The sequence below is a fragment of the Crocodylus siamensis genome, chromosome 12, assembly GCF_052110815.1.
Source record: "Crocodylus siamensis isolate JL-2025a chromosome 12, ASM5211081v1, whole genome shotgun sequence".
Classification (NCBI taxonomy): Eukaryota; Metazoa; Chordata; order Crocodylia; family Crocodylidae; genus Crocodylus; species Crocodylus siamensis.
The window spans coordinates 24,328,639-24,348,672 of NC_143406.1; the positions used below are offsets into that span (position 1 = coordinate 24,328,639).

Below are 20,034 nucleotides of genomic sequence, written 5' to 3' on the forward strand. Positions count from 1 at the left end.
GAGAGACAGAAGCATATGAGAGATAAATAATAAGTTGCCCTAAGAACTGCACCATATACTTCATAAGGTACCTTTGATTTAGTTCTCTTCTTATATCACATGAAAAAAGGGAATAGTTTATCCTGTTCCAGGCATCCAAAAACAGGACCCCAAAGGTAAATTTTATACAGATTGATTCTAGGTGTACAAGTCTGTCATGTAAAAGCTTTGGAACTGTAGGTAGAGCTCACCACTGATATTCAAATAGCTAACCATTTCAACCTGCTGCTTCTGGTTACTCCAGATACAATTTAAAACTAAAAAGTTAAACTGTATCACCATTCTTATTCTGTACTTGTTTGGTTCAGTCAGTGCAGTTCCTGTGGACGGCATGCCAGCTATTAAATCTCGTTGTCTTAGGTAACAAAAAAGTTTACATTTAAATTTGTGTTTAAAACTAGTGAAAATGAATACCAGTGTTCTGTGCTTTACATCTATTTCTTATCAGCAGGTTTGCTTTCACACTTGTCCTTTGTTTCAGGAGCCCAGCTTCTCTGCACAGTGTTGCTGATCAAACCTGGTGCCTGGGCACGTAACCTTGCCAGGATCTTTCGAAAGCTAGATTTAGAAAAATTCAGCTTCGTTGGGATGAAGAATGTGACCCTGAAACCAGACATCATCTTAGGACTTCTCTCACCTGAAGCTAAGCAGGTTTGTCAAAAACAAGAGGCAGATCTGTGACTTCATTTGTATTTAGGGCAGAGAGGCTGCAGAATGTGCTGGCACAATCCATTCTTGAGGAGGCAATAGTTCTAGTCCAGGATTTTTCTGTGATTGTCACAGGTGGTCTGTAAAAAAGAATCTTATCCTCAGTGGCCTTAGACAGGCAGATAGCTACAAGGCCAACAGACTCTCTATATCTCATGGCATGGAGAAACAGAGCTGGTGTTTCCAGGACAAAAGTTCTGCGTTATGAGCAGCATGTGGAACTTGTTTGGGGACATCTTGGGCTCTGAATAAATTAGTTGTTAGGCTTCCTGACTCACAGTGGGTGCACCCTGCATCTACACAAGACACTTTACTCGAGATTAGAGCTAACTACTGCACAGTAAGGATCACCATCTACACATGCAGATGCTTACTGTGCAGTAATTTGCTTTAATCACAAGTAAGTTACCTGTAAATACAAGTAGCAAATTTGCTCTCAATTACTTACTGAACAGTACAGCACATGTAGATGCTTGACTAGGATTTTGCTCTCAGTCAGCTGAGTAGCAGGGGGCAGGAGATTGCTCCATGCCCCCAGGAACTGCCTGCTGCTGGGGCAGTTTCTGCCACTGGAGCTCATGTGGGGACAATGTCCCCCTACCATGGCAGCAGGGAGTTCCCAGCCCCCACCTCCTGATCCTGATCAAGGAGCAGGGGCTAAGAGATTCTTATCTCCAGGCTCTACAAGGACTGAGAGAATCTTATCTCTCAGTCCAGGCGTGCAGTCGTGGAGCTCAGGCTGAGAGTTAAGAATATCACAGCCCAGCTCCTAGCCAGACCCACAACCATGGAGCTTGGACTAGGAGATAAAAATCTCCAATCCTCGGCCCTGCAATTGCAAAGCAGGCCTAGACACTCTCTGCTGTGGGGGCCTGGGCCGCACCCAGGCTCTGGTGGCAGAGCTCACCCTAGCATCAGGCAGCTCCTGGGGTCAGGGAACAATGGCAGCTTTTTCCTGGCCCCATGCTCCCTGCCAGCCCCTGGGCTAGCAGCCAGGGGGAGCCTAGAGCTCCCCCTCACTGCTGCAGGGGCCCAGTTCAGGGCCACAGGGAGCAAGAGCAGACTGCTGCTACTCTAGAGTAAACTGATCCTACATTATTTGCACATGTAGATGAGTCCACTGAGCCTTAGCATATTTGCATTTGAACCTCTGCTGTTGAGATTTGTATCCTGGGGTCTTCAAACGCGATGTGCAAATAAAAACGACATTGGGCTGTGCCTTTCCTCCTGGGTAATAATGAAGGCCTGAAAGATGTTTTTTCCCCTCAGTTATAAAGGTATTTTATTTTCTGCTTTTTTGTTTAACATTATGAATTCAGGTTCTTTATAGCTTGGAAGTCTTTGTGATGCCTGGAGAGCTAATGAAATGTTGGCATCACAAAACAAAAGAGTGAAAGTTGAGTGACTGAAACAGGGTGAATTTTGTGGTTTAAAACTCATGCTGATGGTTTTTATTAATTTGTATTTAACATTTGGGTGCATTGAATATGTTAGAGAAAGGAAGCCTTTATTAATGATCCATTATTCTTAGGATTTGCACGATTCAATTTTTATCAGTAAACATTGATAAATGTCAATTTCACCTCATACTCACAGACCAATGCAAAAATATTTCCATCATTAGTAATCAAAATGTATAAAAAAGGGAATGTAAGAAAAATGATGGCTGATGGAGTATGTAACTAAAGGGGGAGCAGTCCTATAGAACCATGCTGACTGCTGTTTGGACTGCACCTCCCAGAATCCGTAGGGGACTGGGAACAAAGGAAGAGGAAGTGACAAAGTAGATGAGGAAGCTATGGGAGAGCGGAGCTGGGACTGATGGCAGCTCTGCTGCTCAGCTGGCAGCAGTCCTACAGTTATGCTTGTTGTGATAGGTGTTTAAAGTGCACTATAATAATAGTATACTGTCGTTAATAAATTGCCTGCCCCCCACACTCCTAGTTTCACACAATCCTAGAAATTTAAATTAATACAAATCTAAATAAATGCTTAAAAATAGACATCAATATTATTATCAAGTCAATTGATATCATCAAAATTATTAAAAAATAAAAATTGATTTCTGCCAAGCCTAATTGTTCTTGTCCCTATACTTAAGGTGACTGTAAAGGCTTATGACAGCTGCCTTTCACACTCTCAAGGAAGGGTTAGAGTACAAAACAATGTTGATATTCTAAAATAATAAGCAAGGAGGAAAATTCCCATCTATTTAAAGGAATGCAATAAAAATTTCTGCCTCTGTGCATAATAATAAAGAGAAAAGGCAGGATACAGATACATAGCCCTATCTTCTTTTTGAGCCCTCATTGTCTCATTTGAGTACTCACTTTTGTCCCATTAAGGCAAATGTGGTGATTATTTGGGTGGCTGGTAAGAGATTTACAATATTATTGTTATCATAACTTTAAAAAGAGAAATGCTTTTTTCATTGGTTGTCAAAAACATGCAAGCATTTCAACAGCTATTAAAAAGCCCCTTTGTCTATCTAGAGGAGATGGTGGGGGTGGCAAGCTTTGGAGAGCTGTTGTTTCATTTGAACTTCTTGACTTGTTCTTGGATTTTTCCAGCATACCAGAGCAGCTGCTGAGCATTGATTTAGTTCCCTTAAAAGCTGATGACTAATGAGTTTAAAATTATGAGCATTGTTTGTTTGTTCGTAGAAAAAAAGCAGGTTGTATTATTTCAGAGCATGAGAAAAAGAGATAATAGACTGTTTTTGACAGTGGGGGATAGACAAGCACAGGATGTTTCACCTCCCAGGTAGCAGGGATTAGTTTTTTCAGCTCTGAGGACAGATCTTCCCGAAGATCTCAGCACCCATTGTTGGGGTCTCCTTTTCATAAGCACTCAGCTTTTGGAAACACACTAAAGGCAGGTGGTTTTCAGAAAAAAGAACTCAGCACATTTTGGGTACAAAGCCTTTTGAAACTCTCTGCATAAACAGAAGACAATTTTTGCCCAATCTGGTGATGGAAAATTTATAGCCATAACCAAACACAAGTGCATGGCTCCAGACAGCTTCAAAAATGGCTGATCTGATGAAAATCTGGCTCCTCATTGCATGCATCAGATGCAGTTGTTTCAAAACAGCATCTTCTGCATGGGCAACTGGTGCCTTCTGGCTCTGGGGGTCCCCCAGAGGCCGATTGCCGACAGGGAGAAAGGTCCCCCAGTGGCCAGTCACCATCCCTGGAAGCGCTGACAGCAAACCAGAAGTGCCACTGGCATCTCGGGGGTGGGGGGGTGGGGAGGGAAGGGGGAAGGCACCAGCTGGCGCTCCCCACTCCCCAGCTGGCAAGGGCCAATTTTAGTCTGGAGGGTTTTAAGCCCCCGCTGGAGGGTGGGATGGGTGAATTGGAGCCCCTTATCTCAAAGGGGCTCCAATACACCCACCCTACCCTCCAGTGCTGGCTGAGGAATCCCTAGAACCAGCTCCTTCAGCTCACTTTCCTCCCTCCCATTCTGAAAACTTTGCAACTGAGCAGGGATGGTCACTAAAAGAAACCAGCTGCAGGCTTGTAAACAGCAGCTAGATTCTAGGGGTGTGCGAAGCAGGCAGTATTTGATTCGGATTTGGATTTGGTCTGACTTGGGGGACAGTGATTCCTGCTAAAAGTAGGCCGGGGCAGTCAGACACCTCCTCCCACCCCACACTCCCATGGGATGCTCCATTTGCCCCACCATCTCAGCATTCGTGGTACCATCAGGTACCTTCAGGTACGTAGAAAAAACATATAAAGCTGTGTCTATGGCCAAATTGTTGAATCTCTCCAAATTGATTCAGACGCTTCCGATTTGATTTGGAAAAATTAATGGGTCTCCTGATTCGATTCAGATTTGGAGATTCAGGCCAAATCTCCTCCGAATAAAATGAGTGACTGAAGCTTTGTACAGCCCCACTAAATTCCTTTCCTCCCTGGAAACAACCATGAACTTCTGTTTGTTCCAAGTGATCATTGTAACTCAGAACACTTCCTGCAAAGCGTTCTCAAGTACAGTGGGTAGTTGCACTTCTGTCTGCACTCTGAGTATAAGGGTCACAAAGATAGCCTTTGGATACTAACATCTTACTTAAATGCCTAGCTGGGAGCAGAACTCTTTTGAAAATCTGCCCCTAAGTTTGAGTGCTGAGTAATTGAAAATGTGACCATGAACTCTTTTGAAAATGTGGTCCCTAGAAAGTCCTGGTCCCCCACAGGTCCTGTTGAAGCCTAATGTGCCAGTCTCTTTGGAAAAGCTTGCCATGTAATTGGATGCCCAAATGGGAGCTGAGTACTTGAAAGCCTGGTCCAGATTGTAAATTCCAAACATTTACGAAAGTTCTGCCCATTGTTTTCCAATTCCTCAACTGAAGCCTGATCCAAAACCCACTGCATTTTCTAGAAAGACTCTCGTGGGGTTTGGATTAGTTCCTTAGGTGGGATTATTCTGCAGTTTATTTTTCAATGTGAATAACAATTGAAGGAAGATTTTGTCCTCACTTCCTTGTAGTCTGATTGCCCCCAGCCTACTTTCTCTTTCTAATGTTTTATTTACACACATTCCAACAAATATCTACAGCAATGTCATTACAGCAACATGATTACTTTTAATCTTAAATATTAACATGGAGCATCTAAATAACTTCTGGCCCTTGGCACACAATAAATAATAGATTGACCTTCTATTTGCTGCAGTTACATAATTACAATGGTACTTTTTAGCTGAGGATGAAGAATCAATAATCATGTGATTTTTAAAATGAATGTGAAGGTCAAATAAATAGAATCAAAACCATTTTGTTAGATCTCACCCCACTCTGATGGCTCTCAGTATGTATAGCTTATGCCTCCTTACTCTAAGGTCCTTGTAAAGGCTTATGCCTCCTTACTCTAAGGCCCTTGTAAAGATTCAGAACCCTTGCTACTAATGTTTAGTTTTAATTTGAAGATGGAACTTGATTAATTTATGGTGGTTTATGTGATATAGTTGTCTTTGATAGCAGGACATTGGGATTGAAAACCTAGAAAATCCCTTCAAGTCCTAGAGTCACAGAGGATGCATCTACACAAGATGTTTTACTGCACATTAGACTAATGCACAGTAAAGCATCACTGTCTAGACATGTGTAGTGATTACTGTATACTAGATTAGTGTAATGCACATTTTCTAGTACTTTTAGATATAGGTCCTAGAAATCAGCGTATTAAATTATTGTACCACTGTGCACTTAACAGACACTGACTGGAAACAAATTGCCCGGTCAGTCTAGGCAGCAGGGGGCCACAGGGATGGAGAGAGCTGTCTTGGCTGCTATGCAGCTGCCTCCCAGCCACATGGAGATCAGGACTGTCTCAATTTCTATGGGGCAGGGAGAGCTAACCCAGCTGCCGGGCAGTAGGGGTGTGCAAAACGGGCCGTATTCAATTCAGATTCCGGTTTCAGCCCAAATCAGGGATAGTAGTTTGATTTATTGTTTCAGATCACTGTCCCCAATTTGATTTGGCTGAATCTGAAGATTCAGTGCTGATTTGGAGAATCAGCGATTCAGCTATAGACACATCTTTAAATATTTTTTCTTCATATCTCAAGGTACCAGGGCGGCTCATGAATGGTGCGATGCTGGGATGGATGCTGGGATCAGGATGTGTCCTGATCTCCGTGGGGCTAGGAGGCAGCTGTCCAGCAGCCAGGACGGTTCTCCCCTGCTCCATGAAGATCAGGACTAGACCCCATACCCCTTGTCAGCCCCAGGCTGGCAACCGGAGAGAGCAGGGCAGGAGTATCCCAAGACTGAACTCTCATCAGAAGCAAATTTGTTCCTGACAGGCACATGTTCAGATGCATATGGGGGTGTAGTTTAATGTGTCTGAATTTTAGAAAATTTAGGCACATTGATTGCACTTGTAGACATGCCCAGAGAAGCTTTTGCTGCTTTTAGTCATGTTAGCTCTGGAGAGCCAGTGCTCAGCTGAAATCTGTTCTTTCTTTTGCATTAACAGAATTGCTTACTAAATTCTAGACAGCTACACGTGTGCAAAACTATTGTGGATGCAGAAGACAATGCGGGGACAGGTGTAAGTGAAGATTTGGATTGCTGAATCTTTACTACAGATGATGTGGCAACAGAAGAGAAGGAACCAGCTTGATTCTGGTCCCATGTTGTTGCTTCATAGTTTCATAGTTGGTAGGGTTGGAAGGGACCTGAGGAGATCATCAAGTCCGACCCTTTGCCATGGGCAGGAAAGAATGCTGGGGTCAAACAACCCCAGCAAGGTGTCTATCTAGCCTCCTTTTGAAGACCCCCAGGGTAGCAGCAAACACCACTTCCCTCTGAAGTTGGTTCCAGATCCCAGCCACCCTGACAGTGAAGTAGCGCCTCCTGATATCTAGCCTGAATCTATTCTCTGTCAACCTACGGCCATTATTCCTTGTTACTCCCAGTAGTGCTCGGGGGAAAGGGACTCTCCCATTGCTTGCTGGTCTCCCTTGGCCAGTTTATAGATGGCCTCCAGATTCCCCCCATCTCAGCCTTCTCTTGTGGAAGCTGAACAGGTTCAGGTCCTGTAGCTTCTCTTTGTAAGGCCTGCCTTGCTGCCCCCTGATCATGCGAGTGGCCTTCCTCTTAACCCTCTCGATGTTGTCCACATCCCTCCTGAAGTGCAGTGCCCAGAACTGAATACAGTACTCCAACTGTGGCCTGACCAATGTCATATAAAGGGGGTGAGAATCACCTCCTTGGACCTGCTCGTGATGCATCTGTGGATGCATGACAAGGTGCGGTTAGCCTTCCTGACTGTGTCCCCACATTGTCAGCCCATGTTCATCTTGACGGGAAGGGAGTTCCCCAGCCTGTAGGTATGCTGCTGGTTCTTTCTCCCTAGGTTCAGTACCCTGCACTTGTCAGTATTGAATCCCATCTTATTCTCATCTGCCCACCTCTGTAACCTGTCCAGATCCAATTGCAGCCTGTCCTTCATCTCTGGCGTGCCCACTTCTCCCCACATCTTAGTGTCATATGCGAATTTGAACAAGGTGCTGTTCACCCCCTTGTCCAAGTCACTGATGAAGATGTTGAACAGTGCGGGCCCGAGGTCCGAGCCCTGGGGAACCCCACTGCCAACTTCCCTCAGGGTTGAAAATGACCATCCACCACTGCTTTCTGGGTACGGCCCTCTAGCCAGTTGGCAACCCATCTGACTGTGTAGGCATAAACACCACAATCTCCTAAATTTTTTAACAAGAATGGGGTGAGAGACAGTGTCGAAGGCCTTCCTAAAGTCCAAAAAGACTACGTCCACTGCGACACCTGTGTCCAAAGATTTTGTGAGTTGGTCGTAGAAGGCCACCAGGTTGGTCTGACAGGACCTGCCTCTAATGAACCCATGTTGGTTGCCCCTAAGCACACACTCCCCTGCTTGCCCCTTGCAGATGTGAACCTGGATAATTTTCTCAAAGAGCTTCCCCAGGACCGAAGTAGGACTAACAGGCCTATAATTTCCTGGGTCCTCCTTCCTCCCTTTTTTGAAAATAGGGACCACATTGGCCCTTTTCTAGTCCTCTTGCACTACACCAGAGCACCATGAGTGCTCGTAAAGCTGTGCCAGGGGTCCTACAATGACTTCTGCTACTTCCCTCAGCACCCTGGGGTGGAGGTCATCAGAACCTGCTGATTTGAACACATCTAGTCCCACCAGAAGTTCCCTGACTAGGTCCTTTCTGACCCTGCGCCTGGCTGTGCCTCCCCTGGGATGATCGGGGATCCTGGTGGGGGGGGGGATGACCTGGTCCCTGCTCAGAAAAATGGAGGCAAAGAAATTGTTAAATAGGTTAGTGCACCCATCGGGTCTTGAACATCCAGTCACATGCCACGTGACCCCAGATATATAGGGGTGTCCGCTGATCTGTCCTTGAGATCCTGCCGAGTGGATGTTTCCCCACTTTGGGGTAGTCTTTTCCCCAATCTCGTCTGCCATGACTTTGTATCTTACTCCAGTGGTGGGGTCTGACTACCAGGGTTCTCAAGTGTCTGGAAACTCTGGACGGTGATCTTCCGCGAGGCTCCAGCCTCCCCTATACCTTGCCCTTATACCCAGCTGCGACAAGTCCCTGATGATGTTTGGCCCCATGTCCTCCTATAGAGATTGGCAATAGGCCACCTGAGCTCACCTCATACTCTATCTACTGGGTCCCCCAACTGTCTAGTTCTCCTTGAGGTTTTCATGGTTTAGCCAACACTAAGGGATCTCTCTAGGCCGTACCTAACAACCTCTCCAAAAGTGGGAAACAGAAAGAGACAAAAAACCCCACAATACCAGATAGGCTCCCAGGTTGCTTAGGATGTGCCTACTGGCCTTTTACTACCTGACCCCACAGCCTACTCCACTACACTAGGACCAGACTTCTAAAGCCCCTAACTGGCCTGTCTCTGGGTCTGCCCTGTCTGCCGGCTACCATGTTCTCCCCTCCATTCTTCACCCAGCCTATGGGTTTGCTGACCCTCGGTGGTCCCTCTAGCCATGTCTTCCCCCCATTTCCTGCTGGGTGACTCAGCGTTGCTGGAGCCCATCTTCCGCAGCCCCTCTTGCTGTTTAGGCTCTTCATTCCCCGCCTGGGGTATCTCCTTGAGCCCTCTTGAGCCCACACTGGCCCTACCTGGTATGGCGTCCTGTGTTCTGCTGTCCTCCCTAGTTCTTTGAGGGCACTTCCCATTGACCCACTCCTTCTGTTCTGCTCGGTCTTCCCATCCGAGTCCTCTGTCGGAATGGGGTGCCTCCTCTTCTCCCTTCTCTGTGCTGCCACCGGCGTCTTTCCTGCACCAGACTTCAAGGCGTCTTTCTGCACAGTGGGAGGCAGTCCTGCCCCCTATTCCCCCTGATGGGGGTCCCGGAAACGACTTTCCCACTGGCGACCTTCTGGTTCCCTCCTCTGGGTCCTCGCCCGTGGCTCCTTTTATCTTCCCTGTCCAGCTCCCGTCACCCCTGTTACCAGCTGGCTGCAGCTTTAAAAAGGTGTGGCTAACGAGCCGCTCAGGTCCCTCCATCATTTCCAGTTTTGCTGCGGCTCCAGCTACAGGTAAGGGATTTTCTGGTTTTTTTCTGTCTCCTTTCGTCTTCCCCAGCATGTTCCTGACCCCAGGGTTCCCCCCTGGCCCCTTGGGGTCTATCCCTTGATTCCTCCCCATGACAGTTAGCTTTGTCATCTGGTGAGACCACCAGATTTCCAAGTGTGTCCTGCAGACGCCCCACGTTACCCGGAACCTTCTTTTTACCCCCTATGTATTTAGAAAAGGACTTCTTGTTGTCCTTGATCTGGGTTGCTAGTCCCAGTTCCATCTCTGCCTTGGCCTTCCTGACTGCCCCCCTACAATCCCGAACAATGCTGTTGTTGTTTTATTGAGATAGCCATTTGTTTCTAAATGAAACATTTGAAAAATTCAGTTGACTTCTTTAAAAATATGCAAATATTGCAGTTTTATTGCATTTTTCATTGAAATGTTTATTGCTACTTTTATCAATTGCTTCTGAAACTGATAATGAATGATTTTTTAAAATATTTTTGATCGGTAACAAAATTGTTGATGATTATTTAGATAACTAGATGATATTTTTTATAAAAAAATTCTCTCAAATAGTTCAAATAATGAAAGATGGTTGGTTTAAAATCCTGCAGAACAGGAACAACTAGAACTTTTATTTTTGAAATTCTTTTTGACAGTCTTCCACCAGCTCAAATTGCACTTCCTTCGCACAGTATAGTCTTGTGAAGTTTTTTATATACATTCCCCATAGACAATAATACCATCTGAATGATCTTGTTACTCCAATAATGCTTTCCTCAACTTATATAATTTCCTGAGACAAATGTGTTTTTAAATGCAAGATTGACAAGGATCACAACTTGTATCAAAATTCTTGCTTAACTTGTCTATCCACACAAGAGCAGAACTGTTTTCTGGATCTGAGCACATATTTTTCAATGAATTGCTTATTCACTGAAAAATGCAGTTTTTCAAGTAATTAAAAAGGATTGGCAAAGTCAGGTCAAATTCAATGAGTAGATTCACCCAACAAAAATGGAGACACCAAAATGGTTCAAGTTGCCATTTTTTAAATGAAATTCCAACTCTTCTTTTCAGATTGTTGTTTTTATTTTGTGAATTGCCAAAATGTAATGAAAAATTGGGACAAAATGGAAAATGAAATGAGCAGGTTGTGAAGGTCAAAGGAAATGTTTAAGTTTTCCCCAAGCAAATATTTTTCAGTTGTTTTGTCTTGTTGAGAAAATGGAAAAATTGTTGTTTTGACTTGCTCTAAGCTATTCCTCCCCTCCCCCCCAGTTTTTCTGAGGGATTTTTGCACATTTCCAGAAAACACAGGCTCCTCATCAATTATGTCTCTCAGACTATCAAATTATTCTCCTGTTCTTGCTACCTATTCCTACTGCTGCTGTCCAGCTGAAATCAAGGCATCTTTCTTTTGGACACTAGGCAAGCACATAATATGAAATAGTCCCTGCCTGTAAACTTAATGTCTGAAAATAGACAAGAGTAGGGTGGGAAACAGAGGTCCAGTGATTTGTTCAATGTCATGGTGGGTCAACACCAGAACCAAGAGGGGAACTAGGATACCATGGACCCTAGTCTTATGCCCTGTAACCTGGACCACATTGTTTTGTGCTTGCTACTTCTGTACTAAAGAGCAGTCCCTGCAGGACTATGATGTACAATAGCTGTGACATTCTAGTCCAAGGCTGTCCAACTGGTAGCCCATGGGCCTCATCCAGCCTGCGAAAAGTTAACATGTGGCCCCCAAGCTTCCACCTGGCCACCACTGTTCCTATTGAAGTGGTACTAACCAGGATCTCTGGGGCAGGACAGCCTGGCAGAAGGCTCGGTGAGCTCACTGCCCATAAAACAGTGCCAATGGGATGAGGGCTCAGGCAGGGGGCTCATGCTGCTCATGGCGGTGGTGGGCACTGTGGGGCGGGATCACCTGCACAGTGCTGGTGACAAGAGAGGGGGCTCATGTGGTAGGAGGAGGGAAGGGGTTCATGCAGCAGCACAAGGGAATGGTGTGCATGGTGGTGGTAGCATTGGGGGAGGAGAGGGGCTTATACTGTTTGTGCAGCAGTGGAGAATTGCCTGTGCAGTGATGTGAATGGAGGGCTTGGCCAGCAGCAGTTGCAGGTGTGATCACCAGTGTGGTAGTAGCAATGGGGAGGCTTGCAGTTCTTGCATAGCAGCAGTTAGTGAGGGGGATTGCCCATGCAGTGGTGGCAATGTGGGGGGTTGTGTGACAGGGGGCACTGCACACATCAGGGGCTTTGGGGAGCTCACGTGAATACTGCAACTTGTAGCCCATGGGATGTATGGCCCGGGGTCTGCAATCAGTGCAACATGTAGCCTCTGACCACTTTGAAGTTGGACAACCCTGTTCTTGTCCATCCATTTAGACAGTTTGGCTGGGCTATAACAAGCCCTTGCTCTATCCTTCTTCAGCAGCAGTATCATAGATGCTGAATAGGGCTGTGCGAAATTTCGATGGCAGTTTAATTTCGACGCTGTTTCAACTCATTTTGAGCTTGAAACAGCAAAATCAAAATGAACCAGAGAGCTTCGAAACAGCCTCCAAATGAAACAAGCAAGTTGAAAGGAGGGGAAGGAGTGCTCTCATTATTGACTGTGTGACCAGTGACTGTCATCCTTTCCTAAGGTCCCTGCCAATCCCAGTGCTCTGGGGGGTGGGATGGAAAAACTGCATAAAAGACAGCATTGTTTGAACTGCCCTGCTTTCTGCCTTGGTGTCAGTTGAGTGAGGGTGTACCTTAACACACACACAGTGTCACCCACCCATGACTCAAGTTTTGCCTGTCAGCAGCTAAAGCTAAACCCAGACTCCCCCTGCACCTGTCTCCTTGACAGCTGGCAGGCTTTGTGGCTGCAGCAGGGCCTAGGAGGCCTGCAGTTTTCACCCCCCTTGTGCCCCAAGACAGACACAGTCCCACAAGCACCCATGTCATGAGTTTTGCCTGTCAGCAGCCAGAGGTGCAGGGCCCCAGAATCCAGAAGCCCCTGCACTGATCCCCTTGACAGCTGGCAGGCTTCATGGCCTCAGCAGGGGCTAGCAGGCCTGCAGCTGTCACCCTGCTGAGCCTTAACACACACACAGTGTCACCCATGTCATGAGTTTTTCTTGTCCGCAGCTTGACGTACAGTTTTCTCCAAACTGCTGCACCTATGTCCTTGAAACTTGGCAGGTTTTGTTGCCTCAGCAAGGGATAACAAGGCTGCAGTTGTGACCCTGCTGTGGCTTAGCACATATACATGACATGAGTTTTTTACTTTCAAGACTCTGAGGTGCAGTTTCCCTGAAACCCCTGTACCTATCTCCTTGAAACTTGGCAGGCTTCGTGCCCTCAGAAGGGGCTATCATTTCATCCAAATCAGGCCAGAAATGACAAAGTTATAGGCTGTTTCAAGCTTCCCCATTATAGCTTATGGGAAAAACATCGAAAAAGTGTCAAAACAGCAAAACTGTTTCAACAAAATGAAATGGAACAGCAGTTTCGAATCGAAACTAAATTCAAAACGAAATGCTGTTCCGTCGAAACACAAGTCAAAATGGAACGGTGGCATTTCGCACAGCCCTAATGCTGAATCATTGAAATCCAGGCCCCTGGCAGACATTAGAATCACTGTACAGTTGGGCTCTGAGGAATTTTATGCCCAATCCCAAAGATCACACCTCCTGCTGTATCAGATGTGCATGGGGATAATATTCCTCAGAACCCAATTGTACAATTGTGCAGCCAGGAACCTGGCATGGGGGACCCAGTCCCCCAAACCAGGTTCCCTGCTTGCTGGTAGCACTGATGCAGCCTGGCATTAGGGAACCACTTCCCTGATGCTGGGCTGCACCAGTGTGCCTTTAAGTAGGTGGGTCTCTGAACCAGGGACTGCCTCTGCTGATCAGGTGGGGAGAGCAATGGGGAGAGCCCCAAGTGCCAATTCCCAGTATAGAAGCATGCTGCTTGAAACTGGAGAGCTCATCAGTCACTAGCTCCGTGCGCACTGCTTCCAGGCCAGAGCACATATAGCTGGGGACTAAGGAGCCCCTCTAGTAAGCAACTGGCAACTGGGGAGCTCCCCAAAACCCAGCTGCATGATCTGGCTCCATAGCTTCCACACCAAGGTGCATGCAGCCAAGTAGTGGATGCATATATGACAAACAAGAAAGAATTACTCCTATATTTAGAATCCCTACCTCTGGACTGAGCCCAGTAGTTGTCACTCAAAGCAAATGCAACACTGTTGAAGACTGGATCATCCAACACTACTTATCTCTAAGCAAATCAAGCCTCAATCCCTGATGTCCCTGCAGGCAGGTTCCATCCTTCACTCTTTTTCCATGATAACAGTCAAACCTCCCTACTCTCAGATCTTAGGTCTGATTTGTGCTTATATATCTGCATGGCTGGGGCAGGAAGAGAATTTCTGCACTAAAAGAGGTTCTTTCTGGGCACATCTACACGAGATGCTACATCACTGTAGCGACGAGCTATGGTGATGTAGCTTATTGCTGCAGTGGCATAGCGTTGGCAGGCACTAATCATGATGCTACTGCTATATTGCTGTAGCAACGAACTACGTTGCCGTAGCTCATTGCTACAGCAAAGTAGGCGCAGAAACAACCTGTGTGCCACTGGAACTGCGCAGTCGGGCACACGTAACACATTAAACTAATGTACATTTGATTCTGAGAGAGAAATTAGTCTTCCATGTTGTTACTAAAAGAAAAGAAGTTTGATACAATGAATCATTTATTCTGCTGCCACCCAACCTTTCAGTAAACCAGTGTGCAATGTTCTAGGCTGTTTGTTAGCTAGGTTTTTAAAACAGATACAAGCAAAGAGTATTGTACACAAAACAGTCTGTGAAACTCACTGCCACAAATTGTCAAGGTTCAAAATGAATGGGACAATATAGGTGTAATCATGATGCCAACAGCTATGTTAGGTAGGATGGTTGTTTATAAGGGATAGAACACCTCATGGTGTTCTGTGGAAGCAGATTGTAGATAGGACAGGGGAAGGGGTTTGGAGTGGCACTTGGGGAGGGCACAGGGCTTAATTTGTGGCACACCTGCCAAAAAGGTTGACCCCATTGCCCTAGCTACTCAGTTATTGTAGGCAAAACACAGGAAAGCTCTCTCTTCTCCTCCATTCCTGACTCAATAAGTTCCTCTGGTTACGTATTTTGGTTGACTACATTTTCAGGCATCCAGAGGCCACTGCATGTCTATAAGGGTCATATGTACATGCATTGCCAGTGCACAGATTACTGTGCAGACCCAGCCTATACATACAGACCACTATGTACATGTGCAGTCTATGCAGCCATGACTAAAATTCCTGCCTGGTACATAAAAGACTCAGATGACCAGAAATGCCATGTAGACAACCAAATCTGGACCCTTCTATAAGATTGTGCATAAAGGGGGCTGCCACATGCAGTCCCTGGTGCATAGGTGCCACCTTTGTTTTTTGCCGGTGGATGCTTGCAGACATAACAACCCCCCCACCAAAACAGCGCTTTACTTTTAACCCAGCACATTCCTGTGCTGAGCCCCACGCATGCCCAGAAGAGGCAGCACGTTACTTCAACCCAGCTCTGCAGCATCTCTAAATATGCAGCACTTTAGTGGGGCCTTTTTGGTGCTTTCATTTAATAGCTGATTGAATCAGCTTTAGCTAAAAGCACCAAAAAACCCTGCTGAAGCACCCAATCTATACAGACGCGGAAGAGCCGGATTTCAGGAACATGCTCTTTTTTCCAGTAACGCGCATTTTTTGGTTGGTTGGTTTTAACATCTGCACGCATGGCTCTGTTGAGTACTCACTAATTTTTTTCAGTGTTTGCTTGAGCAACAGAGCACCCACAGAGTCAGTGCCTATCCCCTAATGGGGTTGAGATGCCCAGCTGCTGGTTTGGTTATTACAGTGTGTACTGAGGCAGCTCTACCTGAAGAGAAGATGGGCATATATACTATTGCAGGAAGCAAGTAAGTTGACTTGTTTGCTTGCTACCCATTGGAAATTTGCAACAAAGTCAAACAGTGCAATCTGTTTCTTCACCTTATTCCCTTCAGGATCTAGCAATCTTGGAAGCTTCTTGCAACTACCTCACCTCAGGCTCCTCCCTTGTGTTGTGCCTTCAGAGACAGAATGCTGTGAAGAAGCTACTTGACTTATTGGGGCCAGAGGATCCTCACCTGGCCAGAGCACAAAATCCATTCCTTTGGAGGGCTCAGTATGGCACCAGCTTAATCCAAAATGGATTTTACGGTAGGCTTTTGAGTTTAAAAAAAAATGTCTAAAAGGCTCAGATATGTCAAGGGAAACAAACATAATTCTACAGCTTGTTCAAGCATTGGCATGTACTTATACCAGGGATGTCAAACTCATGAGGTCCCCTAGGACAGATTTAGACCCACACTGCAGCTGTAGGGTGGGTTGTGTTATATGCAGCTCAGATAGCCACAGGTATTAACGCAACCATCATTTGCCCTGACTTGACATCTCAGGCTCAGAAACCTTTTAGTAGCATTCCAATGTGATCTTTCTGGCCATGGACTCTCCTCTTAAAAAGGAAATTAGTGACTTGAGGGCATCAGGACCCCTGGGATTTGAACCGGGACTTTTATAGCCATAGACAGCTCAGGCTGCAACACCATCAAGCAGCTGACTGAACATTAACCCCAGCTCAGTCAGGACCCTCACATGAAAGTCCCAGTGATGTACCAGGTGACCTGAGTGAACAATGAGTACCACAAGCCCCTGATTGGAGGGCTATAAAACCCTCCCACTTCTTCTAGGACCTTGTCCCAGCAATAACATTGTTAGGTGTTGCTACTCCTGCTGCCTTGGATCTTCCTATTTGTTCCTGGTTACTTTTTCTCCTGTCTTGGACCCTTTGGCTTTGATCAACTGCTTGTCCTGACCATGACCTTGTCTTGACCTTGGCTTGATACCCTGGAAACTGGACTGATACCTGGGTTTGACCTTGGCTATTTGCATTCTAGTAAATCCTTGACTCTGGTCCTGCCTGGCTATGACTTGGTTGGCTCTGACAGAAGGACTTCCAGGATCAAGACTGCAGATTATGATGGAGGAAGGTGAACAGCCTAAGAATAGGCTTGTGGATGTTATATAGCAGTCTACTCTTAGTAAGGTGTCTCCCCCTCATCAGTGAGACCATGAGTGCTCTTACTAAGATCACATCCCAGATACCAGACACCTATATCCTAGCTGCATGGACTTTTTGGAAATCACGTTCCAAATCACTTTTTGGGCTGCCGAATATTTCTATGCATAATCTGTGTTTTCATCTATAGCAGTCACTATTCCATTAAGATTAGGCTAAGCACATCTGGAGAATTCCAAAGAGTCCCAAAAAATTGAATTTGTAAAAAGAAAAATCATAATCCCTTACTAGCCTACAGTGAATTTCCACACACTATGGGTCTGGTATGACTGGAGTGATTGGCATCATCCACAATCAGGCTATTGCCTAATTATGAAGATGGATTTGCTGCCTGAGTTACAGAAAGATAGCTAGTAGGCAGGATCTCACTCCAGGCTGTGCTGCTTGCAGGACATGCCTCATCTAACTCAAAGGCTACAACCTCAGTTATGCAGCTGTCCTTGTTTCAGGGATCTGGCTTCACTAAGGAGGTTGAGATTCTTGTGAAAGGCCTTCTGTTTCAAGAAAGAGAGCTTTTACATATTAAAATAAAGAAAATACTCCTTACCCAGAAGGTCTTAATAAGTTCTCTGAAGGTCAGTATACCCATCCCAAAGAAGAAATCTAAATACAGTTCTTAATTTGACTAGTAACCACCAAAGCAGCCTTCTACACTGCTCTGCATGTATTCACCTACTTGGCCTCTTAGGAAGTATAACTGCTTCCACAGAATGAAAAGCCCTGTGGCAGCCGCCCCTTCTCCATACCATATCTTCAGGCAACAGAACAAAGGTTTGATAGGTTAGTCAAGACAGATGCCACCCACTATCTTAGGTTCCATATTCATCCACTCCATTATCCTTTGGGAACTGCTTGGCTGCCTTCTGAACATGTATCAGCAGAGACCATTGGATTCCAAACACCACTGTGACTTGCCATACTGTCCACTTCAAAGTGTCTGCTCCCAGTTCACTCTCTGTGATCCTTTTCAGGGGCCTTCTCATGATATTTTCTTTCAGCAGGATGTTGCCTACCTTCTGTCACAGAGCTATAGAAGAGAGTCTTCCACTACACTGTGGAAAGGGTTTCCAAAGCAGTTACTTCCTGATCCCAAAAAGAAAAGGAAGATGGTATCCTTTCTTGGGTTTAAGGAAGCTTAGATCCTTCATCCATGAGCTCAAGTTCAAGATGACAACACTAGGAACCATAACCCACCTCTGCAGACAGAGAGCTGGTTTGAATCTCTTAACCTTCAGGACGCTTGTTTTCCAACCCAAAATGCCTGCGATATGTGGTAGGTCAGAACTACTGCCCAACAAAGTACTATAATTGAGTGTGGAAAAATCAAACATGGTTTCAGTACAAAACAGAAGTCTCTTTGGATTTTCTATTGGCCAGAGCTTACCTCCTTCAGGACGTCCTGACAGATGTACACCAGGATAGCAGGAGCTGTTTTATACCAACAGCCATGAGCACTTGCCTATCCATTCTTAACCACATGGTTTCCTGCATGCCAGATTTCACCTCAGATGCATATAGGCATGGCATCTGTTCCCCAGAAGGGTATCACCTGAGCATGATAATAACCATTTCTTTCCAGTTAGGTCCTTCCTTTGATGGTGGAAGGACCCGGCAAATATGTGGCATCCTGTTCCCTCTTTCCAAATATTGTTGACATTTGGAATGGTTTCCTCCTCAGTGAGGTACAGAGCACATATGAATAACCTCTAAGGCCTCTGGCCTCCTGAGGAATCTTTCAGGGAAACTAGACCTGATGCATCTTCCACGGGATACTGCTGCTAGTAGTGCATCTTTTGGGCCCTCAGAATACACAAGAGAACTGTCTCAGCAGGCACAACTCTCTGAATCATGAACAGGGATCAAGGATACTGTTTTTCAGGATATATTTTTAGATTGGGTCCATCCAGAGATGTACCTCAAGGAATGCTGAACCTTTTGTTCTAAGGTGGGTCTCAGCCTGATTTCATTGTCCAGTGCCTTTCCCATCTTATCGTCAGGTGAATTCTAGTATCCCTTTCTGAGTATACCTCTAATTTCATAACTACTCTGCAAGGTTAGGCAAACTGCCACGGAGCAGATCCTATTGACTCCAACATGTTTATTTTATGGACCTTCTTTGTATATTGTGAAAGAGTCCCAGGCCCGGTCAGCTGCTGCCTCTGGACCTATTTTCCCACAATGGAGGAAGATGCTGCACTCAGATTTATTTACTCTCCCTCTCACAGCCTGGTGACTTGATGGCCCTCAAGCAAACCTATTTGGCTTAGAGTATTAAGTTCTTGGTTTGGTGTTATGTGAAGTCCCCTTTCCATTATGAGATCTCCCTTCTGGGTACTTAGGGCCACCTCCTAGAGCTGAAATGCATTGACTTTTTTCTCTGTTTTTTCAAAGTGACCTTGCCATTATCTCAGCTCACCACCCACTAGAAAATGACCAGCTTGTCTTTTCCTACTCAACAATGCTAAAATTTTCTCAAGGATCTGACAAAGATATTCTCTCTGATGAGAGATTTAGTTTCTCACTATGACCTGATTTTGGCCCTAATAGCAATGATGGCCCTACCACTTGAATCAATGGCAAACTACATGCTCTCCCATCTGTCCACGAAGATGGTCTTCTTGTGATCATCATCTTTGCAAAATAGGGAGAGAGACACTGGTGGAAAATCCCTGCCTATCCTATCAAAATACCCTTTTGTCATGTTTGGAAAAGGTCAATAAGTCTCGAAATGTAGAAATGCTAGGACTTGATCATCAAGTGATAAAAAAGCAATGTAACATCAATCAGTGTGTTGGCCCTACAGTACACATTCCTTAGGAGGTCTCCCAAAAGCTAGTCTAGTAGAATTGCCCTTGTGGTGTCTGTTTAGGGATTTCCTTTGAACGCCTAGTCTTTTCTAATGTTGCAGTCACAAATGCCTCCAAGACTAGATAAGTCGCATAGGTTAGCTGCTAAACAACCTACAACTTGTATTCACCTGTATAGAGAGACCAGATTCTGCACTGTGGTACTGGAGCTGAGAGCAACTCAGCTGGATCTCA

General features: G+C 45.5%; 1 protein-coding gene across 1 annotated transcript in view; it reads left to right on the forward strand.

Moving 5' to 3' along the window:
• DNAAF8 (dynein axonemal assembly factor 8) overlaps positions 1-20,034 on the forward strand; it is a 202,596-nt gene that overhangs the window by 155,562 nt on the left and 27,000 nt on the right. Inside the window, exons 26-27 of the mRNA XM_090024739.1 lie at positions 521-690; positions 15,879-16,074. Of these exons, the coding sequence (XP_089880865.1) occupies positions 521-690; positions 15,879-16,074 (366 nt within the window). The remainder of the gene's footprint in view (positions 1-520; positions 691-15,878; positions 16,075-20,034) is intronic.